At 52.8% G+C, this 27,500-nt stretch overlaps 1 protein-coding gene across 1 annotated transcript in view; it reads right to left on the bottom strand.

The window, feature by feature from the left end:
* The window catches only part of GAN (gigaxonin), a 97,921-nt gene that overhangs the window by 43,208 nt on the left and 27,213 nt on the right, over window positions 1-27,500 (bottom strand). Inside the window, exons 4-6 of the mRNA XM_075325431.1 lie at window positions 17,334-17,455; window positions 15,854-15,966; window positions 14,833-14,982 (exon numbers count right to left, since the gene is read on the bottom strand). Of these exons, the coding sequence (XP_075181546.1) occupies window positions 14,833-14,982; window positions 15,854-15,966; window positions 17,334-17,455 (385 nt within the window). The remainder of the gene's footprint in view (window positions 1-14,832; window positions 14,983-15,853; window positions 15,967-17,333; window positions 17,456-27,500) is intronic.

Raw genomic sequence — 27,500 nt, 5'->3', positions numbered from 1 at the left:
AAAAGGGCTGGCGGGATGCGGGGCAAGGTCACGCAAGTTAAGCCAGAGCGCTTCAGGTCACCAGAGGTCATGCCATTTGAACCCGGATGTGACCTCCGGTGAACTAAGTGACGTCACTGCTGCCACCTGGGTTCCCCTTGTCAGTGTTTCCTGAAGCCTGGAGAGATCGGACAGGTTTTCGATCTCTCCAGATTGGGATGCAGCAGAGCCAGGACTATCATGGGACGTCGTGTGAATTACGGAAGAACTTCAAGGCTCTTTTCAGGGCCATCTTCTGAGACATCACTAGTTTAGTTTACCATGAATGCCAGAGAACATCCCTGGTGAAAATATGTTAAAATAGGGCTCTATTGCCAAATTTAGGCCAGACTGAAGTCCGTTTAGTCTCCGACTGGTCAGTTTAAGCCTACATATACATAACGAAAATAAAAAGAAAATTATGGAATAATAAAGTATGGTAAAGTGCAGTAAAAGAAGGGAATTTTGTTTACTTACCGTAAATTCCTTTTCTTCTAGCTCCAATTGGGAGACCCAGACAATTGGGTGTATAGCTACTGCCTCCGGAGGCCACACAAAGTATTACACTTAAAAGTGTAAGGCCCCTCCCCTTCTGGCTATACACCCCCCCGTGGGATCACGGGCTCCTCAGTTTTAGTGCAAAAGCAAGAAGGAGGAAAGCCAATAACTGTTTTAAATACAAATTCAACCCGAGAAACAGCCTCGGAGAACTGAACTGTTCAACATGAACAACATGTGCACCCTGAAAAAAAAAAAAACTTCCTAAGAAAACAGGGCGGGTGCTGGGTCTCCCAATTGGAGCTAGAAGAAAAGGAATTTACGGTAAGTAAACAAAATTCCCTTCTTCTTTGTCGCTCCTAATTGGGAGACCCAGACAATTGGGACGTCCAAAAGCAGTCCCTGGGTGGGTAAAAGAATACCTCGTGATAGGGCCGTCAAACAGCCCTTTCCTACAGGTGAGCCACCGCCGCCTGAAGGACTTGTCTACCTAGGCCGGCATCCGCCGAAGCGTAGGTATGCACCTGATAATGCTTGGTAAAAGTGTGCAGACTCGACCAGGTAGCCGCCTGGCACACCTGCTGAGCCGTAGCCTGGTGCCGTAATGCCCAGGACGCACCAACGGCTCTGGTAGAATGGGCCTTCAGCCCTGATGGAATCGGAAGCCCAGCCGAACGGTAGGTGTGAAGAATTGGTTCCTTGATCCACCGCGCAAGGGTGGATTTGGAAGCTTGCGACCCTTTACGCTGACCAGCGACAAGGACAAAGAGTGCATCCGAGCGGCGCAGAGACGCCGTGCGGGAAATGTAGATCCTGAGTGCTCTCACCAGATCCAATAAATGCAAACCCTTTTCAAATTGGTGAACTGGATGCGGACACAAAGACGGTAAAGTGATATCTTGATTGAGATGAAAGGACGATACCACCTTGGGAAGAAATTCTGGAATTGGACGCAGAACTACCTTGTCCTGGTGAAACACCAGGAATGGAGATCTGCATGATAACGCCGCCATCTCGGACACTCTCCGAAGAGACGTGACCGCCACTAGAAAGGCCACTTTCTGTGAAAGACGAGAAAGGGAAACCTCCTTCATAGGCTCGAAAGGCGGCTTTTGGAGAGCAATTAGAACCTTGTTCAGGTCCCAGGGCTCCAACGGCCGCTTGTAAGGGGGGACGATATGACAAACCCCTTGCAGGAACGTGCGTACCTGAGGAAGTCGCGCCAGGCGTTTCTGAAAAAATACGGATAGCGCGGAGACTTGACCTTTAAGGGAGCCAAGCGACAAACCTTTTTCCAACCCAGACTGCAGGAAGGAAAGAAAAGTAGGCAATGCAAAAGGCCAGGGAGAAACTCCCTGAGCAGAGCACCAAGATAGGAATATCCTCCACGTCCTGTGGTAGATCTTGGCGGAGGATGGCTTCCTAGCCTGTCTCATGGTGGCAACCACTTCATGAGATAAACCTGAGGCCGCTAGGATCCAGGACTCAATGGCCACACAGTCAGGTTCAGGGCCGCAGAATTCAGATGGAAAAACGGCCCTTGAGACAGCAAGTCTGGACGGTCTGGTAGTGCCCACGGATGGCCTACCGTGAGGTGCCACAGATCCGGGTACCACGACCTCCTTGGCCAGTCTGGAGCGACGAGAATGGCGCGGCGGCAGTCGGACCTGATTTTGCGGAGCACTCTGGGCAACAATGCCAGAGGTGGAAACACATACGGCAGCCGGAACTGCGACCAATCTTGAACTAAGGCGTCTGCCGCTAGAGCTCGGTGATCGTGAGACCGTGCCATGAAAACCGGGACTTTGTTGTTGTGCCGTGACGCCATCAGGTCGACGTCCGGCATCCCCCAGCGGCGACAGATCTCCTGAAACACGTCCGGGTGAAGGGACCATTCCCCTGCGTCCATGCCCTGGCGACTGAGAAAGTCTGCTTCCCAGTTTTCTACGCCTGGGATGTGGACTGCGGATATGGTGGATGCCGTGTCTTCCACCCACGTCAGAATCCGCCGGACTTCCTGGAAGGCTTGCCGACTGCGTGTTCCCCCTTGGTGGTTGATGTATGCCACCGCTGTGGAGTTGTCCGACTGAATTCGGATCTGCTTGCCTTCCAGCCACTGTTGGAAGGCTTGTAGGGCAAGATAGACTGCTCTGATTTCCAGAACATTGATCTGAAGGGTGGACTCTTTCCGAGTCCACGTACCTTGAGCCCTGTGGTGGAGAAACACTGCTCCCCACCCTGATAGACTCGCATCTGTCGTGACCACCGCCCAAGATGGGGGTAGGAACGACTTTCCTTTGGACAATGAGGTGGGAAGAAGCCACCACCGGAGAGATTCCTTGGCTGCCTGAGAGAGGGAGACCTCCCTGTCGAGGGACGTCGACTTCCCGTCCCATTGGCGGAGAATGTCCCATTGTAATGGACGCAGATGAAACTGCGCAAAAGGAACTGCTTCCATTGCTGCTACCATCTTCCCTAGGAAGTGCATGAGGCGCCTCAAGGGGTGCGACTGGCCCTGCAGGAGAGATTGCACCCCTGTCTGTAGCGAGCACTGTTTGTCCAGTGGAAGTTTCACTATCGCTGAGAGAGTATGAAACTCCATGCCAAGATATATTAGTGATTGGGTCGGGGTTAGATTTGACTTTGAAAAGTTGATGATCCACCCGAAACTCTGGAGAGTCTTCAGTGCCACGTTCAGGCTGTGTTGGCATGCCTCTTGAGAGGGTGCCTTGATAAGTAGATCGTCTAAATACGGGATCATCTGTTGGGGTTTGTTTTGTCTGGGTTGCGGTAAGGCTGAATCCTTACCCTTGGAGTGTTTAATGATTTCATCCAAACGCTCACCAAACAATCGGTCACGAGAAAAAGGCAAACTGGTTAAGCACTTCTTGGAAGAAGAATCTGCCTTCCATTCTCTCAACCACAGGGCTCTGCGTAAAACCACGGAGTTGGCTGACGCCACCGCCGTACGGCTCGTAGAGTCTAGGACAGCATTAATCGCGTAAGACGTGAATGCAGACATTTGAGAGGTCAATGGTGCCACCTGCGGAGCAGATGTACGTGTGACCGTGTCGACCTGTGTAAGGCCAGCTGAAATAGCTTGGAGTGCCCATACGGCTGCGAATGCTGGTGCCAACAACGCTCCAATAGCTTCATAGATGGATTTTAACCAGAGCTCCATCTGTCTGTCAGTGGCATCTTTAAGTGCCGCCCCATCTTCCACTGCAACTAGAGATCTGGCTGCTAGCCTGGAGATTGGAGGGTCCACCTTGGGACACTGTGTCCAGCCCTTGACCACGTCAGGGGGAAAAGGATAGCGCGTATCTTTAAGCCGTTTGGAGAAACGCTTATCTGGATAAGCGTGGTGTTTCTGGATTGCGTCTCCAAAGTCAGAGTGGTCCAGAAAAGTGCTCAATTTACGCTTGGGATACCTGAAATGGAATTTCTCCTGCTGTGAAGCTGCCTCCTCCGCAGGAGGAGCTTGTGGAGAAATATCTAACATCTTATTGATGGACGCTATAAGATCATTCACTATGGCGTCACCATCCGGGGTATCCAGATTGAGAGCGGCCCCAGTATCAGAATCCTGATCAGTTACATCCGCCTCATCACACAGAGAGTCGTCCCGCTGGGACCCTGACCAGTGTGATGAAGTTGAGGGTCGCTCATAGCGAGCCCGCTTAGGTTGTCTGGGACTGTCGTCCGAGTCAGAGCCGTCACCCTGGGGTGCATGTGACACCCCCGGAGCTAGGAAGTGTTCCAGCTGAGGGGGACCAGGGGGCAATGAACCAACAGTGCCCATGGTCTGAGTTACTGGTCTAGACTGCAATGTTTCAAGAATTTTAGACATAGTCATAGACAATCTGTCAGCAAAAGCTGCAAACTCCGTCCCTGTCACCTGGACAGCATTCACAGGTGGTTCTCCCTGGGTCACCTCTAGCAGAGGCCCCGGCTGAGCAATTGCCACAGGGGCCGAGCACTGCACACAATGGGGGTCAGTGGAACCTGCCGGTAGAGCAGCCCCACATGCGGTACAGGCAGCATATAAAGTCCGTGCCTTGGCACTTTTGCTTTTTGCGGACGACATGCTGTTGTCTCCTTGAGAAATCTAAGGAGGGTATATAGCAGAAAATCACCAGCGACTGTACAGTGCAAAGTATTGCCAGCACAAAATACAAAGTACACTATGGCACAAGTGGGGGAGAGCCCTTGAGGGCTGCTTACCGCCCGCTGAAAAGCGGGTGTGAGGTCGTAGAATCCCTTGTCTGGGTCTCCCAGCCTCCCCTCTGCAGCTCAGCGTGCAGGCAGGAATGGCTGCCGGCGTCCTGTGAAGAGGGGCGGACTGTGGGCGTGCCACAAACAAAAGTGCGGGAAACTGCGTCCCACTGTGCCTAGTGTGAGGGCTGGAGTATGTAAAACAGACTCCAGCTCTTAGCGCTGCTGGTCTGTACAGCGTCCCGCCCTCCTCCTGACTGGCAGGTCTGGGGGCGGGAACGATACGAACTAGGCCGCAAAAGCCGGGGACTGTAGTAATCTAGCGCGGCCGTCATATATGCACGGCCAGCGCGGAAGTCCCCGGCGCACCACAAATCCCAGCCGCGACGCAGTAAACACTGACCCCAGCGGCCGGATCGGCCGATCGTACTAAGTCTCCTCACTCAGCAGAGCTGTAGTGAGTAACGGCACAAGCGCAGCAGCGCTGTTTACCCCGGCGCACTAACACACCCAGCAATGCTGCAGTGTGCGTGCGGTAAGCACGGGGACACGGAGTACCTTAATGAAGCAGGGTCCTGTCCCTGAGGAAACTCCGCTCCGTATCCAGCAGATCCTCCAGGGGCTGTGGATGGAGCACGGTCTCAGTGCCCGGAGACCGGTCAAGTCCCACTTCACCCAGAGCCCTAATGGGGATGGGGAAGGAATCAGCATGTGGGCTCCAGCCTCCGTACCCGCAATGGGTACCTCAACCTTAACAAACACCGCCGACCGCAAGTGGGGTGAGAAGGGAGCATGCTGGGGGCCCCCGTATGGGCCCTCTTTTCTTCCATCCGACATAGTCAGCAGCTGCTGCTGACTAAACAGTGGAGCTATGCGTGCATGTCTGACCTCCTTCGCACAAAGCATAAAACTGAGGAGCCCGTGATCCCACGGGGGGGGGTGTATAGCCAGAAGGGGAGGGGACTTACACTTTTAAGTGTAATACTTTGTGTGGCCTCCGGAGGCAGTACCTATACACCCAATTGTCTGGGTCTCCCAATTAGGAGCGACAAAGAAAAAGGAAATACGTGAAAGTCTATAGAGGATAGATGCCACAGGCACCTATACAAGCTTAGCTCTCTGGCCTATGTTCATATGAAGCTTTTTCTACAGTTTTTTTTGCATGGACCTGCTTTAATCCCTTCACCCCCAGGGCGATTTTCTGGGGGGTTTTTTCTGGATTTTTTTTCCCACTTCCCTTCTTTAGAAAGCCGTAACTTTTTAATTTTTCAATCAATTTTGCCATGTAAGGGCTTATTTTTTGCGGGGTGAGTTGTACTTTTGAATGACACCATACGTTTTATCATATTGTGTACTGGAAAACGTGCGGAAAAATTGCAAAAAAAAAAGTGCGATTGTTTTTGGGATACTTTATTTACAGAGTTCACTACATAGTAAAACTGATGTGTGGGTGTGATGCCTCAGGTCGGTGCGAGTTCGTAGACACCAAACATGTATAGGTTTACTTTTATCTAAGGGGTTAAAAAAATTCACAATTTTGTCCAAAAAAAGGGGCGCACTTTTCGTGCCATTTTCCACGAGCATTTTCATTTTTCGGGATCTATGGCTCGGTGAGGACTTATTTTTGTGTCTTGAGCTGATGTGTTTGACTGTACCATTTTTTCGCAGATGGTACGGTTTGATCACCTGTTATTAAATCTTGCGCAAAATATGCAGCAACCAAAACTTAATTTTGTCATTTGGAACTTTTTTACCACTATGCCTTTTACAGATCAGGTTAATTAATTTTATATTTTGATAGATCGGGCGGTTCTGAACACAGCAATGAAGGGAATTTTGTTTACTTACCGTAAATTCCTTTTCTTCTAGCTCCAATTGGGAGACCCAGACAATTGGGTGTATAGGCTATGCCTCCGGAGGCCGCACAAAGTATTACACTTAAAAGTGTTAAGCCCCTCCCCTTCTGCCTATACACCCCCCGTGCTCCCACGGGCTCCTCAGTTTTGGTGCAAAAGCAAGAAGGAGGAAAAAGAATTATAAACTGGTTTAAAGTAACTTCAATCCGAAGGAATATCGGAGAACTGAAACCATTCAACATGAACAACATGTGTACACAAAAAAACAGGGGCGGGCGCTGGGTCTCCCAATTGGAGCTAGAAGAAAAGGAATTTACGGTAAGTAAACAAAATTCCCTTCTTCTTTGTCGCTCCATTGGGAGACCCAGACAATTGGGACGTCCAAAAGCAGTCCCTGGGTGGGTAAAATAATACCTCGTAAGAGAGCCGTAAAACGGCCTCTTCCTACAGGTGGGCAACCGCCGCCTGAAGGACTCGTCTACATAGGCTGGCATCCGCCGAAGCATAGGTATGCACCTGATAGTGTTTCGTGAAAGTGTGCAGGCTCGACCAGGTAGCCGCCTGACACACCTGCTGAGCCGTAGCCTGGTGCCTCAAAGCCCAGGACGCGCCCACGGCTCTGGTAGAATGGGCCTTCAGCCCTGAGGGAACCGGAAGCCCAGCAGAACGGTAAGCTTCGAGAATTGGCTCCTTGATCCACCGAGCCAGGGTTGATTTGGAAGCCTGTGACCCTTTACGCTGGCCAGCGACAAGGACAAAGAGTGCATCCGAGCGGCGCAGGGGCGCCGTACGAGAAATGTAGAGTCTGAGTGCTCTCACCAGATCTAACAAGTGCAAATCCTTTTCACATTGGTGAACTGGATGAGGACAAAAAGAAGGTAAGGAGATATCCTGATTGAGATGAAAGGGGGATACCACCTTAGGGAGAAATTCCGGAACCGGACGCAGAACCACCTTGTCCTGGTGAAAAACCAGGAAAGGGGCTTTGCATGACAGCGCTGCTAGCTCAGACACTCTCCGAAGTGAAGTGACTGCTACTAGAAAAACCACTTTCTGCGAAAGGCGTGAGAGAGAAATATCTCTCATTGGCTCGAATGGTGGTTTCTGAAGAACCAGCAGCACCCTGTTCAGATCCCAGGGTTCTAACGGCCGCTTGTAAGGAGGAACGATGTGACAAACCCCCTGCAGGAACGTGCGTACCTGTGGAAGTCTGGCTAGGCGCTTCTGGAAAAACACAGAGAGCGCTGAGACTTGTCCCTTAAGGGAGCCGAGCGACAAACCCTTTTCCAGTCCAGATTGAAGGAAGGACAGAAAAGTGGGCAAGGCAAAAGGCCAGGGAGAAAAACCCTGAGCAGAGCACCACGACAGGAAAATTTTCCACGTCCTGTGGTAGATCTTGGCGGACGTTGGTTTCCTAGCCTGTCTCATAGTGGCAATGACGTCTTGAGATAACCCTGAAGACGCTAGGATCCAGGACTCAATGGCCACACAGTCAGGTTGAGGGCCGCAGAATTCAGATGGAAAAACGGCCCTTGAGATAGCAAGTCTGGTCGGTCTGGTAGTGCCCACGGTTGGCCGACCGTGAGATGCCACAGATCCGGGTACCACGACCGCCTCGGCCAGTCTGGAGCGACGAGGATGACGCGGCGGCAGTCGGCCCTGATCTTGCGTAACACTCTGGGCAACAGTGCCAGCGGAGGAAACACATAAGGGAGCTGAAACTGCGACCAATCCTGAACTAAGGCGTCTGCCGCCAGAGCTCTGGGATCTTGAGACCGTGCCATGAACACCGGTACCTTGTTGTTGTGCCGGGACGCCATGAGGTCGACGTCCGTCACCCCCCAGCGGCAACAGATCTCCTGAAACACGTCCGGGTGAAGGGACCATTCCCCTGCGTCCATGCCCTGGCGACTGAGATAATCTGCTTCCCAGTTTTCCACACCTGGAATGTGAACTGCAGAGATGGTGGAGGCCGTGGCTTCCACCCACATCAAAATCCACCGGACTTCCTGGAAGGCTTGCCGACTGCGTGTGCCGCCTTGGTGGTTGATGTATGCCACCGCTGTGGAATTGTCCGACTGAATTCTGATCTGCTTGCCTTCCAGCCACTGCTGGAACGCTTTCAGGGCAAGATACACTGCCCGTATTTCCAGAACATTGATCTGAAGCGAGGACTCTTGCTGGGTCCACGTACCCTGAGCCCTGTGGTGGATAAAAACCGCTCCCCACCCTGACAGACTCGCGTCCGTCGTGACCACCTCCCAGGATGGGGGTAGGAAGGATTTCCCCTTCGATAATGAAGTGGGAAGAAGCCACCACCGAAGGGAAGCTTTGGTCGCCTGAGAGAGGGAGACGTTCCTGTCAAGGGACGTCTGCTTCCTGTCCCATTTGCGTAGGATGTCCCATTGAAGAGGACGCAGGTGAAACTGCGCGAAAGGAACTGCCTCCATTGCTGCCACCATCTTCCCCAGGAAGTGCATGAGGCGCCTCAAGGGGTGTGACTGGCCTTGAAGGAGAGATTGTACCCCTGTCTGTAGTGACCGCTGTTTGATCAGCGGAAGCTTCACTATCGCTGAGAGGGTATGAAACTCCATGCCAAGGTATGTGAGCGATTGGGCCGGTGTCAGATTTGACTTTGGAAAATTGATGATCCACCCGAAACTCTGGAGAGTCTCCAGGGTAGCGTCGAGGCTGTGTTGGCATGCCTCTTGAGAGGGTGCCTTGATCAGGAGATCGTCCAAGTAAGGGATCACCGAGTGACCCTGAGAGTGGAGGACCGCTACTACAGTAGCCATAACCTTGGTGAAAACCCGTGGGGCTGTTGCCAGGCCGAACGGCAGTGCCACGAACTGCAGGTGTTCGTTTTCTATGGCGAAGCGCAAGAAGCGCTGGTGCTCTGGAGCAATCGGTACGTGGAGATAAGCATCTTTGATATCGATCGATGCAAGGAAATCTCCTTGGGACATTGAGGCGATGACGGAGCGGAGGGATTCCATCCGGAACCGCCTGGTCGTTACGTGTTTGTTGAGAAGTTTCAGGTCCAGGACAGGACGGAAAGACCCGTCCTTCTTTGGGACCACAAACAAGTTGGAGTAAAAACCGTGGCCCTGTTGCTGAAGAGGAACAGGGACCACCACTCCTTCTGCCTTCAGAGTGCCCAGCGCCTGCAGAAGAGCCTCGGCTCGCTCGGGAGGCGGGGATGACCTGAAGAATCGAGTCGGGGGACGAGAGGTGAACTCTATCTTGTAACCGTGAGACAGAATGTCTCTCACCCAACGGTCTTTTACCCGTGGCAGCCAGGCGTCGCAAAAGCGGGAGAGCCTGCCACCGACCGAAGATGCGGAGTGGGGAGGCCGAAAGTCATGAGGAAGCCGCTTTGGTAGCGGCACCTCCGGTGGCCTTTTTAGGACGTGACTTAGACCGCCATGCGTCAGAGTTCCTTTGATCTTTCTGAGGCCTTTTGGACGAGGAGAACTGGGACCTGCCCGCGCCCCGAAAGGACCGAAACCTCGACTGCCCCTTCCTCTGTTGGGGTATGTTCGGTTTGGGCTGGGGTAAGGATGTATCCTTTCCCTTGGATTGTTTGACGATTTCATCCAAACGCTCGCCAAACAATCGGTTGGCAGAAATTGGCAAACTGGTTAAGCGCTTTTTGGAAACAGAATCTGCCTTCCATTCCCGTAGCCACAAGGCCCTGCGGAGTACCACCGAATTGGCGGCTGCAACCGCCGTACGGCTCGCAGAGTCCAGGACAGCATTAATAGCGTAAGACGCAAATGCCGACGTCTGAGTGGTTATGGACGCCACCTGTGGCGCGGACGTGCGTGTGGCTGCGTCAATTTGCGCTTGACCTGCTGAGATAGCTTGTAGCGCCCATACGGTTGCGAACGCTGGGGAAAAAGAAGCGCCGATAGCTTCATAGATGGATTTCAACCAGGGTTCCATCTGCCTGTCAGTGGCATCTTTGAGCGAGGCCCCATCTTCCACTGCAAGTATGGATCTAGCTGCCAGTCTGGAGATTGGAGGATCCACTTTGGGACACTGAGCCCAACTTTTGACCACGTCAGGGGGAAAAGGATAACGTGTATCCTTAAGGCGCTTAGAAAAACGCTTATCTGGACAAGCATGGTGATTCTGGACTGCCTCTCTGAAATCAGAGTGGTCCAGAAACATACTCGGTGTACGCTTGGGAAACCTGAAACGGAATTTCTCCTGCTGAGAAGCTGACTCCTCCACCGGAGGAGCTGAAGGAGAAATATCCAACATACGATTGATGGACGCAATAAGGTCGTTCACTATGGCGTCCCCGTCCGGAGTATCAAGATTGAGAGCGGCCTCAGGATCAGAATCCTGATCAGCTGTCTCCGCATCATCAACCAGAGATTCCCCCCTCTGAGACCCTGCACAATATGATGATGTCGAGGGAAAATCTAAGCGAGCTCGCTTAGTCGGTCTGGGGCTGGGGTCTGTGTCAGAACCCTCAGCCTGGGATCCATGAGATACCCCGGGAGGACATTGTTGGTCCAGCTGAGGTGGGCCAGGGAACAAAGATTCAACAGAGTCCCTGTGCTGAGATACCGGCCTGGACTGCAAGGCTTCTAGTATCTTAGCCATAGTCTCAGAGAGTTTTGCAAACTCCGTCCCCGTCACCTGAACAGTGTTAGCAGGTGGCTCCCCCTGGGCCCCTCTTAGCAGAGGCTCCGGCTGAGTAAGTGCCACAGGGGCCGAACAGTGCACACAATGAGGGTCAGTGGAACCTGCCGGTAGCGGGGTCGTACATGCGGCGCAGGCAACATAATAAGCCTGTGTTTTGGCACCCCTGCCTTTCATGGGCGCCATGCTATTATCTTCCCTGAGTAACACAATAGGGTATATAGCCAGAAATCAACTGTGCACTATACGGTGTAAAACATATATACCATAAACATATAATGTTACACTACTGCACAATGGGGCTAGCACCACAGGTGCTGCTTACCACCCGCCTAAAGCGGTTGTGAGGCCACCAGAGTCCCTGCCTGGGTCTCCCAGACTTTGTCCCCCTCTGCAGCGTCCGAGGAGCTGACAGGAATGGCTGCCGGCGTCCTGAGGAGAGGAGGGAGCCGTGGGCGTGACAAAGAAAGAGCGGGAACTGGTGCCCGCACTGTGCACAGTGAGAGGGGTGGAGTATGCAAAGCATGCTCCAACCCTCAGTGCTGCTCGTTCTGTGCAGCGTCCCGCCCTTCCCCTGCCTGTCAGGGCTGTGGGCGGGAGGCAAGGAAACTAGGCCGCAAAAAGCCGGGGACTCTAGTAATAAACGCGGCCGCCGTAAAAGCGCGGCCGGCGTGAAAGTCCCCGGCGCACTACAAGTCCCAGCCGCGCCGCAGTGTTTCCATGGCCGCGGCGGTCAGTGCGGCAGTCCCTATACATAAACACACTCAGCAACGCTGAGTGTGTAATGGCACATATTAACCCGGTCAGCGCCGTGGTCCCCGGTGCACTAGCACACCCAGCAAAGCTGGAGTGTTGCTGTGCGCTGTCCCCACAGGGATACAGAGTACCTCCAAGTAGCAGGGCCATGTCCCTGAACGATACCCGGCTCCTATCCAGCAGGCTCCACAGGAGTTGTGGATGAAGCACGGTCTCAGTGCCTGGAGACCGATAGGATCCCACTTCACCCAGAGCCCTGAGGGGGATGGGGAAGGAAAACAGCATGTGGGCTCCAGCCTCCGTACCCGCAATGGATACCTCAACCTTACAACACCACCGACAAGAGTGGGGTGAGAAGGGAGCATGCTGGGGGCTCTATATGGGCCCACTTTTCTTCCATCCGACATGGTCAGCAGCTGCTGCTGACCAATCTGTGGAGCTGTGCGTGCGTGTCTGACCTCCTTCGCACAAAGCAAAAAACTGAGGAGCCCGTGGGAGCACGGGGGGTGTATAGGCAGAAGGGGAGGGGCTTAACACTTTTAAGTGTAATACTTTGTGCGGCCTCCGGAGACATAGCCTATACACCCAATTGTCTGGGTCTCCCAATGGAGCGACAAAGAAACCAAATGTGTGTATATTTTTTTTAACCCTTTAATTTTCAATGGGGCGAACGGGGGTGATTTGAGCTTTTAGGTTTTTTTAAAAAAACTTTTTTTTTGTATTTTACTAGTGCCCCTAGGGAACTATAAGGATCAGCAGTCTGATCGCGCATTCATTTCTGGTGATCACAGCTACACAGCTGTGATCTACAGAAACACTGCTCTCCTATTACAAACGGCAGGGTGTAAGAGGAAGTGACTCATGATAGCTACATAGCTATTATTATCATAGCTACTAGTCATCGCATGACCCTGTGCTACCATCGGATCCACGTGATCACGTCACGTGACTTCCGATGGCACGGGGTGAGTGAATGCTTACAACGGCGCGCTATTTCAACTCACTGTCACATATTGACAGCGAGATGCAAGGGGTTAACAGGCACGAGTGGATCGCGGATTCACTCGTGCTTGATAGCTGCATATGTCAGCTGTTCAAATCAGCCGACATGTGCAGGGATCGCTGCCGACTGCCCGCGGCAGGGTTTAACCTAAAACGATCCATGACATACCCAGTACATCATGTGTCGTGAAGAGGTTAATAGACCCCCACACGGTGCTTTGCTGAGCAGATCGGCTTTGTAGCCTATCAATTCTATTGAATCTGTACTCCACTTTATGTTATGTGCTCCTGTCTGCTGAGCAGCGCTGTTCAGGGGTCTACTGAGTGATCGGTGGGAGTCTCAGGACCCAGGATGCAGCGGATCTGCAGACAGTTACAGATCCTGATGAATTTAAGATGACTTTAAAAAGTATAAAAAAAGATAAATTAAAATAAAAAAATATATTTTTAAAATCCTTTTACGTACCGTATCGTTCGTGTTATAATACGCACTTTTCTTCCCAAAAATTTGGGAGGAAAGTGAGGGGTGCATCTTCTAATCTGAATGTAGCTTACCGGGCGTGGTAGAGAATGGTGGCAGGTGGCAGCAGCAATGCTGCGGGTGCTGTGCTGCTGTGCAGCGAGTGGCGCTGCTTTGTGCGGCGAGGCAGGGACCATCCTGAAGAGGTCGGCGGTGCGGCCTTCAAATAATGGCGCTCTCAGCTCAAGATTTCATCTGCGCATGTGCTGCCTCAGGCCCATTGATGTACCAGCAGCGGACTTCAGGAAAATGGCACCCGGAGGTGGTGTGTGTGCAAATGAGATCTTGGCTCGTCATTGAGCCGAAAACAATATGCACAGTTCCTGGATGTATTCTCTGCCTCAAAGCGCCGCCGAGCATCTGTGACTCCCGCCGCACCACCCTGCTGCACAACCACCCCTGCCTCCTGTGACCCCGTTCCACCACTGCTGCCACACTGCCCTGCTCCACAACCACCCCTGCCTCCTGTGACCCCCGCGCCACCACTGCTGCCACACTGCCCTGCTCCACAACCACCCCTGCCTCCTGTGACCCCCGCGCCACCACTGCTGCCACACTGCCCTGCTCCACAACCACCCCTGCCTCCTGTGACCCCGTTCCACCACTGCTGCCACACTGCCCTGCTGCACAACCACCCCTGCCTCCTGTGACCCCCGCGCCACCACTGCTGCCACACCGCCCTGCTCCACAACCACCCCTGCCTCCTGTGACCCCGTTCCACCACTGCTGCCACACTGCCCTGCTCCACAACCGACCCTGCGTCCTGTGACCCCCCCCACTCCACCACTGCTGCCAAACCGCTCTGCTCCACAACCTCCCCTGCCTCCTGTGACCCCGTTCCACCACTGCTGCCACACTGCCCTGCCTCCTGTGACCCCCCCACTCCACCACTGCTGCCACACTGCCCAATTCCACCAACCACCCCGGCCTCCTGTGACCCCCGCTCCACCAACCACCCTGGCTCCACTACTGCTGCCACACCGCCCTGCTCCACAACTACCCCTGCCTCCTGTGACCGCCACTCCACCACTGCCACACCGTCCAGCTCCACAACCACCCCTGCCTCCTGTGATCTGCGCTCCACCACTGCCACACTGTCCTGCTGCACGGCCGCCCCGGTCTCCTGTGATTTCCGCTGCAACCCCCCAGTAAGACACCACCGGATTAGAAGACGGACCATATGTTTTTTTTCCTCTAAATTTGGGGTGAGTCTTATCTAACGAAAAATACGGTAATCTTTAATTTATAAATATATATATATATATATATACATATATATACACACACTAGTTACTGAATTGACCAGATGCATACCTTTCGGACCATGGTCATGTTCTGCTGCTTGCTCCAGGTTTTTGTACAGATATCATAGGATTCCATAGAGATCATCTCGTGATCCTCGTCCTCTCCTCCCAGAACATAGATGACGCCATCAATTTCCACCACACCAAAGCTGTGCCTTCCCTAAAGAGAGGATATAAAGTCTTCATACTCAGCAGCTGAGGGTTTGTTACAGTGTAATCTGTTTGGGCTGCAAAAATGTCACTCTTGTCTAAAAGTCTATTAAAAAACAAAACCCCACCAAGCATCTTTTTTTTTTTAGATATAACTTTTGGGACAGGAGAGTGTTGTCTGAGACTTTTACATTGATGATCTGTTCTTACGATAGATCATCAACATCTGATAAATGGGGGTTCAACACCCCCACTGATCTTGGAGCTGGTGGGAGTGCTCATTTGTGGAGTTGCACAGCATGGCTGCATTGTCTGTATAATAGCCATGGAGGGGTACTGCACATCTACCCATATTTGAATCAATAGGGGGCGGATGTGCAGTGCATGGGTCTTGGCTATTGAATTGATGATGGCGCCATCCTGTGCAACTCCACAAATGAGCACTCCCACCGGCTTCAAGATCAGTGGGGGGGGGGGGAGTGTCGAACCCCCATTTATCAGACTTTGACCATCTGTCCTAAGGGTCATCAATGTAAAAGTCAACCCCTTTAAATTTGTGCAAGTCTTAGCTAAGATTTACTTTAAAAAGAGTAACAAATGTTAATTGTCAACAGTACCAAATCGGTACTATACCATGTGAAAACATATTTAAGGTCCTGAGCCCCAACCGATAATCGGACAAAGCAGCAGAAGTGCTCAGGGAAGACTGCGTCCTACGCTGCTCTGCTTCCACATTACATGGCCACTTCTGCTCTTCGGTTTGTGCAAATCAATGGCGGGTCTCAGAACGCAGACCCCCCCGATCTACAGTCCTGAACAGTTGCCATGATATAATGGTTTTAAAAAAATGTAGCAATAGCCAACTGACAAAACAAGGTTACCTGAAGCATCGGTGATAACGGGCTCCAGGAATTGGCATCAGGATCGTATTGCTCCCCAGAACTTAGCGTCTCACTGTTTTCATTCTGACCGCCGAGAACAAATAGGAAGCCCTCTGTGGGTATACGAGATAGACCAAATTATACATGGAAGACTATAGAAGTGTAGGGATCACAGAGGTCAAGAAGGAACCTATTGCGGGCGACGACTCGGCACCCACAGCCAGTGAAGGGGGCACCACGGGCAAAAACTCGGCACCCACAGCCAGTGGGGGGGGGTTAAGCGGGCGACGACTCGGCACCCACAGCCAGTGAAGGGGGCACCACGGGCAAAAACTCGTCACCCACACAGTGGGGGGGTAACGCGGGCGACGACTCGGCACCCACAGCCAATGGGGGGGGGGGCACCGCGGGCAACGACTCAGCACCCACAGCCAGTGAGGTTGTAACGCGGGCGACGACTCGGCACCCACAGCCAGTGAAGGGGGCACCGCGGGCAAAAACTCGGCACCCACAGACAGTGGGGGGGGGTAACGCGGGCCACAACTCGGCACCCACAGCCAGTGGGGGGGCACCGCAGGCAACAACTCGGCACCCACAGCCAGTGGGGGGGGCACCGCGGATGATAACAAGGCACCCATAGCCAAGGTGGGGGCACTGCGGCTGATGACAAGGCACCCACACCAGGAGGGGGCACCGTAGGAGTCTTGTGACTAGTGGCAAAAAAATCCAACAAATTTGGAAACATGTGTGATTGATATAAGCCATCATTATACTCTATGTTGCAGTGTGTAGCTGTGATTTCAGCGTTGTGTGACTAGCCTTAAAGGGAACCAGTCACCAGTTTTGGGGCCTATATGCTGCAGCCACCACCACTAGGCTCTTATATACAGAATTCTAACATCCTGTATATAAGCGCGCATTTCATGCTGTAGAACATAAAAACACTTTATAATACTCACCTAGAATGTCGCTCCGGTGCACAACAGTCAGGTACGGCGCCTCCTCTTTCGGCCATCTTTGTTCTCCTCCTTCTTTAGCCGGTGTGCATGACGCGTCCTACACACTCGCCGACATTGAGGTCCTGTGCAGGCGCACTACAATACTTTGACCTGCCCTGCGCAGGACCTCAATACCGGCCTGTGTGTATGACGTAGGATGCGTTATGCACGCCGGCTTCAGAAGGAGGAGGACAAAGATGGCCGAAAGTGGAGGCGCCCGTCCCAGAGAACGGAGACACCCATCCGACTGTTGTGCACCAGAACGACCTTCTCGGTGAGTATTATAAAATGTTTATGTTCTACAGTGCGGTCTGCGCTCTTATATACAGCATATGTGCTGAACATTTTTTGGAAATTTCTGGCAATGAGAAGGATCCTCCAGAAGGGAACCTGCATAGATCAGACTTTTCACACACGTCCAGTAGCTATGCCATGAATATTTGATCTGATAGTGCCCTCTAAATTCAGAGCTCATATCCTACCTGCAGACAGAACCCCATGGTTGATCCGCGGTGTGCTGAGAGGGGCCAGCTCGATCCATAGCTGTTTATTTCTATCATATAGTGGGCACATACAGCGCACGTTCGCCAATGGCTTCCGGGACCTATGAGAAAGAAGGGAATTTTGTTTACTTACCGTAAATTCCTTTTCTTCTAGCTCCAATTGGGAGACCCAGACAATTGGGTGTATAGGCTATGCCTCCGGAGGCCGCACAAAGTATTACACTTAAAAGTGTTAAGCCCCTCCCCTTCTGCCTATACACCCCCCGTGCTCCCACGGGCTCCTCAGTTTTGGTGCAAAAGCAAGAAGGAGGAAAAAGAATTAAAAACTGGTTTAAAGTAACTTCAATCCGAAGGAATATCGGAGAACTGAAACCATTCAACATGAACAACATGTGTACACAAAAAAACAGGGGCGGGCGCTGGGTCTCCCAATTGGAGCTAGAAGAAAAGGAATTTACGGTAAGTAAACAAAATTCCCTTCTTCTTTGTCGCTCCATTGGGAGACCCAGACAATTGGGACGTCCAAAAGCAGTCCCCGGGTGGGTAAAATAATACCTTGTAAGAGAGCCGTAAAACGGCCTCTTCCTACAGGTGGGCAACCGCCGCCTGAAGGACTCGTCTACCTAGGCTGGCATCCGCCGAAGCATAGATATGCACCTGATAGTGTTTCGTGAAAGTGTGCAGGCTCGACCAGGTAGCCGCCTGACACACCTGCTGAGCCGTAGCCTGGTGCCTCAAAGCCCAGGACGCGCCCACGGCTCTGGTAGAATGGGCCTTCAGCCCTGAGGGAACCGGAAGCCCAGCCGAACGGTAGGCTTCGAGAATTGGCTCCTTGATCCACCGAGCCAAGGTTGATTTGGAAGCCTGTGACCCTTTACGCTGGCCAGCGACAAGGACAAAGAGTGCATCCGAGCGGCGCAGGGGCGCCGTACAAGAAATGTAGAGTCTGAGTGCTCTCACCAGATCCAACAAGTGCAAATCCTTTTCACATTGGTGAACTGGATGAGGACAAAAAGAAGGTAAGGAGATATCCTGATTGAGATGAAAGGGGGATACCACCTTAGGGAGAAATTCCGGAACCGGACGCAGAACCACCTTGTCCTGGTGAAAAACCAGGAAAGGGGCTTTGCATGACAGCGCTGCTAGCTCAGACACTCTCCGAAGTGAAGTGACTGCTACTAGAAAAACCACTTTCTGCGAAAGGCGTGAGAGAGAAATATCTCTCATTGGCTCGAATGGTGGTTTCTGAAGAACCAGCAGCACCCTGTTCAGATCCCAGGGTTCTAACGGCCGCTTGTAAGGAGGAACGATATGACAAACCCCCTGCAGGAACGTGCGTACCTGTGGAAGTCTGGCTAGGCGCTTCTGGAAAAACACAGAGAGCGCTGAGACTTGTCCCTTAAGGGAGCCGAGCGACAAACCCTTTTCCAGTCCAGATTGAAGGAAGGACAGAAAAGTGGGCAAGGCAAAAGGCCAGGGAGAAAAACTCTGAGCAGAGCACCACGACAGGAAAATTTTCCACGTCCTGTGGTAGATCTTGGCGGACGTTGGTTTCCTAGCCTGTCTCATAGTGGCAATGACGTCTTGAGATAACCCTGAAGACGCTAGGATCCAGGACTCAATGGCCACACAGTCAGGTTGAGGGCCGCAGAATTCAGATGGAAAAACGGCCCTTGAGATAGCAAGTCTGGTCGGTCTGGTAGTGCCCACGGTTGGCCGACCGTGAGATGCCACAGATCCGGGTACCACGACCGCCTCGGCCAGTCTGGAGCGACGAGGATGACGCGGCGGCAGTCGGCCCTGATCCTGCGTAACACTCTGGGCAACAGTGCCAGCGGAGGAAACACATAAGGGAGCTGAAACTGCGACCAATCCTGAACTAAGGCGTCTGCCGCCAGAGCTCTGGGATCTTGAGACTGTGCCATGAACACCGGTACCTTGTTGTTGTGCCGGGACGCCATGAGGTCGACGTCCGGCACCCCCCAGCGGCAACAGATCTCCTGAAACACGTCCGGGTGAAGGGACCATTCCCCTGCGTCCATGCCCTGGCGACTGAGATAGTCTGCTTCCCAGTTTTCCACGCCTGGAATGTGAACTGCAGAGATGGTGGAGGCCGTGGCTTCCACCCACATCAAAATCCGCCGGACTTCCTGGAAGGCTTGCCGACTGCGTGTGCCGCCTTGGTGATTGATGTATGCCACCGCTGTGGAATTGTCCGACTGAATTCTGATCTGCTTGCCCTCCAGCCACTGCTGGAACGCCTTCAGGGCAAGATACACTGCCCGTATTTCCAGAACATTGATCTGAAGCGAGGACTCTTGCTGGGTCCACGTACCCTGAGCCCTGTGGTGGAGAAAAACCGCTCCCCACCCTGACAGACTCGCGTCCGTCGTGACCACCTTCCAGGATGGGGGTAGGAAGGATTTCCCCTTCGATAATGAAGTGGGAAGAAGCCACCACCGAAGGGAAGCTTTGGTCGCCTGAGAGAGGGAGACGTTCCTGTCGAGGGATGTCGGCTTCCTGTCCCATTTGCGTAGGATGTCCCATTGAAGTGGACGCAGGTGAAACTGCGCGAACGGAACTGCCTCCATTGCTGCCACCATCTTCCCCAGGAAGTGCATGAGGCGCCTCAAGGGGTGTGACTGGCCTTGAAGGAGAGATTGTACCCCTGTCTGTAGTGACCGCTGCTTGATCAGTGGAAGCTTCACTATCGCTGAGAGGGTATGAAACTCCATGCCAAGATATGTCAGCGATTGGGCCGGTGTCAGATTTGACTTTGGAAAATTGATGATCCACCCGAAACTCTGGAGAGTCTCCAGGGTAGCGTCGAGGCTGTGTTGGCATGCCTCTAGAGAGGGTGCCTTGATCAACAGATCGTCCAAGTACGGGATCACCGAGTGACCCTGAGAGTGGAGGACCGCTACTACAGTAGCCATAACCTTGGTGAAAACCCGTGGGGCTGTTGCCAGGCCGAACGGCAGTGCCACGAACTGCAGGTGTTCGTTTTCTATGGCGAAGCGCAAGAAGCGCTGGTGCTCTGGAGCAATCGGTACGTGGAGATATGCATCCTTGATATCGATCGATGCAAGGAAATCTCCTTGGGACATTGAGGCGATGACGGAGCGGAGGGATTCCATCCGGAACCGCCTGGTCTTTACGTGTTTGTTGAGAAGTTTCAGGTCCAGGACAGGACGGAAAGACCCGTCCTTCTTTGGGACCACAAACAAGTTGGAGTAAAAACCGTGACCCTGTTGCTGAATAGGAACAGGGACCACCACTCCTTCTGCCTTCAGAGTGCCCAGCGCCTGCAGAAGAGCCTCGGCTCGCTCGGGAGGCGGGGATGACCTGAAGAATCGAGTCGGGGGACGAGAGGTGAACTCTATCTTGTAACCGTGAGACAGAATGTCTCTCACCCAACGGTCTTTTACCCGTGGCAGCCAGGTGTCGCAAAAGCGGGAGAGCCTGCCACCGACCGAAGATGCGGAGTGGGGAGGCCGAAAGTCATGAGGAAGCCGCTTTGGTAGCGGCACCTCCGGTGGCCTTTTTAGGACGTGACTTAGACCGCCATGCATCAGAGTTCCTTTGATCTTTCTGAGGCCTTGTGGACGAGGAGAATTGGGACCTGCCCGCGCCCCGAAAGGACCGAAAACTCGACTGCCCCCTCCTCTGTTGGGGTATTTTCGGTTTGGGCTGGGGTAAGGATGTATCCTTTCCCTTGGATTGTTTGATGATTTCATCCAAACGCTCGCCAAACAATCGGTTGGCAGAAATTGGCAAACTGGTTAAGCGCTTTTTGGAAACAGAATCTGCCTTCCATTCCCGTAACCACAAGGCCCTGCGGAGTACCACCGAATTGGCGGCTGCAACCGCCGTACGGCTCGCAGAGTCCAGAACAGCATTAATAGCGTAAGACGCAAATGCCGAAGTCTGTGTGGTTATGGACGCCACCTGTGGCACGGACGTGCGTGTGGCTGCGTCGATTTGCGCTTGACCTGCTGAGATAGCTTGCAGCGCCCATACGGGTGCGAATGCTGGGGCAAAAGAAGCGCCGATAGCTTCATAGATGGATTTCAACCAGAGCTCCATCTGCCTGTCAGTGGCATCTTTGAGTGAAGCCCCGTCTTCCACTGCAAGTATGGATCTAGCTGCCAGTCTGGAGATTGGAGGATCCACTTTGGGACACTGAGCCCAACTTTTGACCACGTCAGGGGGAAAGGGATAACGTGTATCCTTAAGGCGCTTAGAAAAACGCCTATCTGGACAAGCATGGTGATTCTGGACTGCCTCTCTGAAATCAGAGTGGTCCAGAAACATACTCGGTGTACGCTTGGGAAACCTGAAACGGAATTTCTCCTGCTGTGAAGCTGACTCCTCCACCGGAGGAGCTGAGGGAGAAATATCCAACATACGATTGATGGACGCAATAAGGTAGTTCACTATGGCGTCCCCGTCCGGAGTATCAAGATTGAGAGCGGCCTCAGGATCAGAATCCTGATCAGCTGTGTCCGCATCATCAACTAGAGATTCCCCCCGCTGAGACCCTGAACAATATGAGGATGTCAAGGGAATTGTCAAGCGAGCTCGCTTAGTCGGTCTGGGGCCGGGGTCTGTGTCAGAACCCTCAGCCTGGGATCCATGAGACACCCCAGGAGGACATTGTTGGTCCAACTGAGGTGGGCCAGGGGACAAAGATTCAACAGAGTCCCTGTGCTGAGATACCGGCCTGGACTGCAAGGCTTCTAGTATCTTAGCCATAGTCTCAGAGAGTTTTGCAAACTCTGTCCCCGTCACCTGAACAGTGTCAGCAGGTGGCTCCCCCTGGGCCCCCCTTAGCAGAGGCTCTAGCTGAGTAAGTGCCACAGGGGCCGAACAGTGCACACAATGAGGGTCAGTGGAACCTGCCGGTAGCGGGGTCATACATGCGGCGCAGGCAGCATAATAAGCCTGTGTTTTGGCACCCCTGCCTTTCGTGGGCGCCATGCTATTATCTTCCCAGAGTAACACAATAGGGTATATAGCCAGAAATCAACTGTGCACCATACAGTGTAAAATATGTATACCATAAACATATAATGTTACACTACTGCACAATGGGGCTAGCACCACAGGTGCTGCTTACCACCCGCCTAAAGCGGTTGTGAGGCCACCAGAGTCCCTGCCTGAGTCTCCCAGACTTTGTCCCCCTCTGTAGCGTCCAAGGAGCTGACAGGAATGGCTGCCGGCGTCCTGAGGAGAGGTGGGAGCCGTGGGCGTGACCCAGAAAGTGCGGGAACTGGTGCCTGCACTGTGCACAGTGAGGGGAGTGGAGTATGCAAAGCATGCTCCAGCCCTCAGTGCTGCTCGTTCTGTGCAGCGTCCCGCCCTTCCCCTGCCTGTCAGGGCTGTGGGCGGGAGGAAAGGAAACTAGGCCGCAAAAAGCCGGGGACTCTAGTAATAAACGCGGCCGCCGTAAAAGCGCGGCCGGCGCGAAAGTCCCCGGCGCACTACAAGTCCCAGCCGCGCCGCAGTGTTTCCCTGGCAGCGGCGGTTAGTGCGGCAGTCCCTATACATAAACACACTCAGCAACGCTGAGTGTGTAATGGCACATATTAACCCGGTCAGCGCCGCGGTCCCCGGTGCACTAGCACACCCAGCAATGCTGGAGTGTTGCTGTGCGCGGTCCCCACGGGGACACAGAGTACCTCCAAGTAGCAGGGCCATGTCCCTGAACGATACCCGGCTCCTATCCAGCAGTCTCCCAGGAGTTGTGGATGAAGCACGGTCTCAGTGCCTGGAGACCGATAGGATCCCACTTCACCAGAGCCCTGAGGGGGATGGGGAAGGAAAGCAGCATGTGGGCTCCAGCCTCCGTACCCGCAATGGATACCTCAACCTTAACTACACCGCCGACAAGAGTGGGGTGAGAAGGGAGCATGCTGGGGACCCTATATGGGCCCACTTTTCTTCCATCCGATATAGTCAGCAGCTGCTGCTGACCAATCTGTGGAGCTGTGCGTGCGTGTCTGACCTCCTTCGCACAAAGCAAAAAACTGAGGAGCCCGTGGGAGCACGGGGGGTGTATAGGCAGAAGGGGAGGGGCTTAACACTTTTAAGTGTAATACTTTGTGCGGCCTCCGGAGGCATAGCCTATACACCCAATTGTCTGGGTCTCCCAATGGAGCGACAAAGAAACAGGTTTATTCACCCCACGTCCACATTTATACAGAATTCATTTAGGCTAAGTTCACATTTCCGTTGTTTTGTATCAGTCACATGCGTCGCTTGACGCATGTGACTGATGCGTTGTACAACGGGTGACAAAAAAGAATTTCATTGTCGGACTCCGTTGTGTGCGGGAGGGGGCGGAGCCAGGCGCTGAGGATGTCAGTGGCATTGCTGCGGTCTGCATGGCTGGGGACAGGTGAGAGTGAGTGAGTGTTGTGCGTGCGTGCGTGAGTGTGTGTGTATTCGTATGTGTGTGTGTGTGTGTGTACACATTCGGAGTGCGGGAGGGGGCGGAGCCAAGCGGGGGGGGGCGTAGCCAGGCGATGAGGATGTCCGTGGCAGTGCTGCGGTCTGCATGGCTGGGGACAGGTGAGAGTGTGAGTGTGTGTGTGTGTGAGTGTGTGTGAGTGTGTGTGAGTGAGTGTACACATGCGGAGTGTGGGAGGGGGCGGAGCCGAGCGGGGGGTGGAGCCAGGCGCTGAGGATGTCAGTGGCAGTGCTGCGGTTTGCATGGCTGGGGACAGGTGAGTGGGTGTTGTGAGTGTGTGTGTGTGTGTGTACATGTGCGGAGTGCGGGAGGGGGCGGGGCCGAGCGGGGAAGTGTTTGCCTCCCTGCACACGTAACCAGACTAAATATCAGGTAAAGCAAAGCACCCGATGTTTACCTTGGTTACCCGATATTTACCTTGGTTACGGGCGTACACCGCTTAGCGCTGGCTCCTTGCACCGTAACCAGGGTAAATATCGGTTAACCAAGCAAAGCTGGTGACGTGTGCAGGGAGCTAGAGAGCATGCGCAGCGAAATCCGACGGATTGCACTGCTCAAAAAACGTTACATGCTGCGTTCCTCCCGCCCAGCGGTCAGTCGTTCCACGACTGATCAGTCGGGTGGAGGGTGCAACGCAGCATCCTCAGTCACAATCCGCCGCTCATACAAGTCTATGGGAACAACGGAATCCGCTAAACGGATTCCGTTGTTTACCAGAGCAGCGGATTGTGACTGATACAATTTAATGGAAGTGTGAACCTAGCCTTACCGCTACCTTTTCAGTCGCCTTTCCTGTGTAAACGGTTTTTTTATTTTACCATTTTGTTTTCTTTTTCGTCTTGTACTTTGAAGCTCCATCATGTCATCCCCCCAAACATCTACACTTTTGGACTTCTTTTTTTGAGGAACAATAACCTGTATGCAGCCGTATGGGGGCTCGTTGTGTGCTGAGCACAAATGGAATTTTAAGTCTTTATTTTTCTTTTCATTTGTTTATATTTTTAACTTTTACATTTTTTTTTTTTACAGTTTTTTTTTTTATAGTTCCCGTAGGAGACCTGAATCTGTTCTAGTTTGATCGCTCACACCACATACTGCGATTCAGTATATGGGTGCACAGTAATATATGGAGGCACAGTGCACCAGTATATTGCAGTATACTGCAATACCACAGTATTGCAGGCAGAAAGTGATGCGAGTGACAGTACTCCTGTGAAGAGCAGCGTTTTACAGGAGCATTAAAAAGGGAAGGTGCCATGAAAAAAAAAAAATACAATAACTGAAAAGAGTATTAATGTTATGTTTAAATATAATTTGTTTTTAATTGAGCAAAATATAAAAAATAATTTAAAAAGTTTGATATTTTTCACTCTTAAACACTAGGGGGAGCAACTGCTGAAATCCTACTGTAGAACTAGCTCACATTACAGCTGCAGTAAAGTGGGCGTAATCTGCTCTCCTGTGTGATGTCACCTCCCCCTCCCAATCTGGGTGTTTCCAAAAGGATGAGGGAGAATGAAGTTTATGATCACAGTGCGGAGTCATTTTGTTGGTGACTACAAAGTGATCCTGAACTGTGGAAAAAGTCACTGAGGACCGCTGACATGGTGCACCACTTTATACAGTACCCCATATACTGTATACAGTACCCCATATACTGTATACAGGGCCCCACTGTATACAGGGCCCCACTGTATACTGGGCCCCCACTGTATACTGGGCCCCACTGTATACTGGGCCCCACTGTATACTGGGCCCCACTGTATACTGGGCCCCACTGTATACAGGGCCCCACTGTATACTGGGCCCCACTGTATACTGGGCCCCACTGTATACTGGGCCCCACTGTATACTGGGCCCCACTGTATACTGGGCCCCACTGTATACAGTGCCACATATACTGTGCCCCCATATTATTGTGCACCATTACTGTGCCCCCATATCACAGTGGCTCTATATCATTGTGCCCCCCCTGATCCCAGCAGCTCCCCCTGTCGGGAGTGGAGGTTCTGGATGTGTACATGCGGGAGGAGCAGCAGTGATCTGCAGCCTGAGCTTGGTATTGTATTATAGATGTCACGCTGCTATCATGTCCCCCCCAACAGGCAACTCAACTCGGACCTCCATTCCTAGCAGTTCCACCTGTCACAACTGACAGGAGGAACTGTCGAGACACCAAGCTGACAGGAGGAACTGCCAGGAGCGGAGGTCCCCGTTGAGTTACATGCTGGGGGAGTTGTGATCGCAGTGTGGCATCTATAGTACAAGTCCAGGCTGCAGATCACCGCTCACCGTTGGCCCCATGCTCAGGGGAGAAGTGGAGTGCACAGCATACGCTGTGGGCTCCACACAAATGGTGCTGATCTCCTCCCTCTGCTTTGATAGGACAGCCCAGGGTGCGAGTCCAGGTCACAGCAGGGGCACCACAGTGCAGGAGATAGGATCGGAGCCCGACTATTATCTCCTATGCACGGGGCGCTGCTGTTTCTGAGGTGAGTAACTGTAGTTACACACAGCAAATCCAAGATGGCAGCCCCCAGTGTTTCAGAAAAAATACAATTAAATAAAAAATATATAAACAACGAATTTTATTTTGTATTAAAAATAATTGATTCCATAATCAGTAATTATTAGTAGAAAATTACAATCGCAGCATCTTCCCTTTAAAGCTATGTTCGCATTTCCGTTGTTTAGGATCAGTCACAATCCGCCTCTCTGATAAATAACGCAATCCGTTTGGCGGATTCCATTGTTTTCTATAGACTTGTATGAGCGGCAGATTGTGACTGATGACCCTGTGCTGCATCCGCCGCGCGGCGCATTAGTAGTTTACTGACTGACAGGCGAGTGGGAGGGACGCAGCATGTAACGATTTTTGTTACGGCAAAAATCACACCCCGCAGGATTCCGTTGGAATCAGTCAGGAGGCATAATGTAAGTCTATGGTGCAGGAATCCGTCACTTTTTACTGAGCATGCTCAGCATGTACAGCAGAACGTACGAAATCATGTAAAATCAGTTCCTCTCTCCCCCCCCACACGCAGGTTTTAAACTAAAATGATCGCCCGGCGGCCGGGTTTTCAGAGCGATCAGCTGATCGCTCTGAAAAGCCGGCCGATCAGCTGATCGCTCTGAAAAGCCGGCCGATCAGCTGATCGCTCTGAAAAGCCGGCCGATCAGCTGATCGCTCTGAAAAGCCGGCCGATCAGCTGATCGCTCTGAAAAGCCGGCCGATCAGCTGATCGCTCTGAAAAGCCGGCCGATCAGCTGATCGCTCTGAAAAGCCGGCCGATCAGCTGATCGCTCTGAAAAGCCGGCCGATCAGCTGATCGCTCTGAAAAGCCGGCCGATCAGCTGATCGCTCTGAAAAGCCGGCCGATCAGCTGATCGCTCTGAAAAGCCGGCCGATCAGCTGATCGCTCTGAAAAGCCGGCCGATCAGCTGATCGCTCTGAAAAGCCGGCCGATCAGCTGATCGCTCTGAAAAGCCGGCCTCCAGGTGATCGCTCTGAAAAGCCGGCCTCCAGGCGATCAGCTGATCGCTCTGAAAAGCCGGCCGCCAGGCGATCAGCTGATCGCTCTCAAAAGCCGGCCGCCAGGCGATTAGCTGATCGCTCTCAAAAGCCGGCCGCCAGGCGATTAGCTGATCGCTCTGAAAAGCTGGCCACCGGCTTT

This window comes from Anomaloglossus baeobatrachus, chromosome 10, assembly GCF_048569485.1.
Source record: "Anomaloglossus baeobatrachus isolate aAnoBae1 chromosome 10, aAnoBae1.hap1, whole genome shotgun sequence".
NCBI classification, from domain to species: Eukaryota; Metazoa; Chordata; class Amphibia; order Anura; family Aromobatidae; genus Anomaloglossus; species Anomaloglossus baeobatrachus.
The sequence above is the reverse complement of the archived record's forward strand: the minus strand, read 5'-3'. Positions and strand labels throughout refer to the sequence as shown.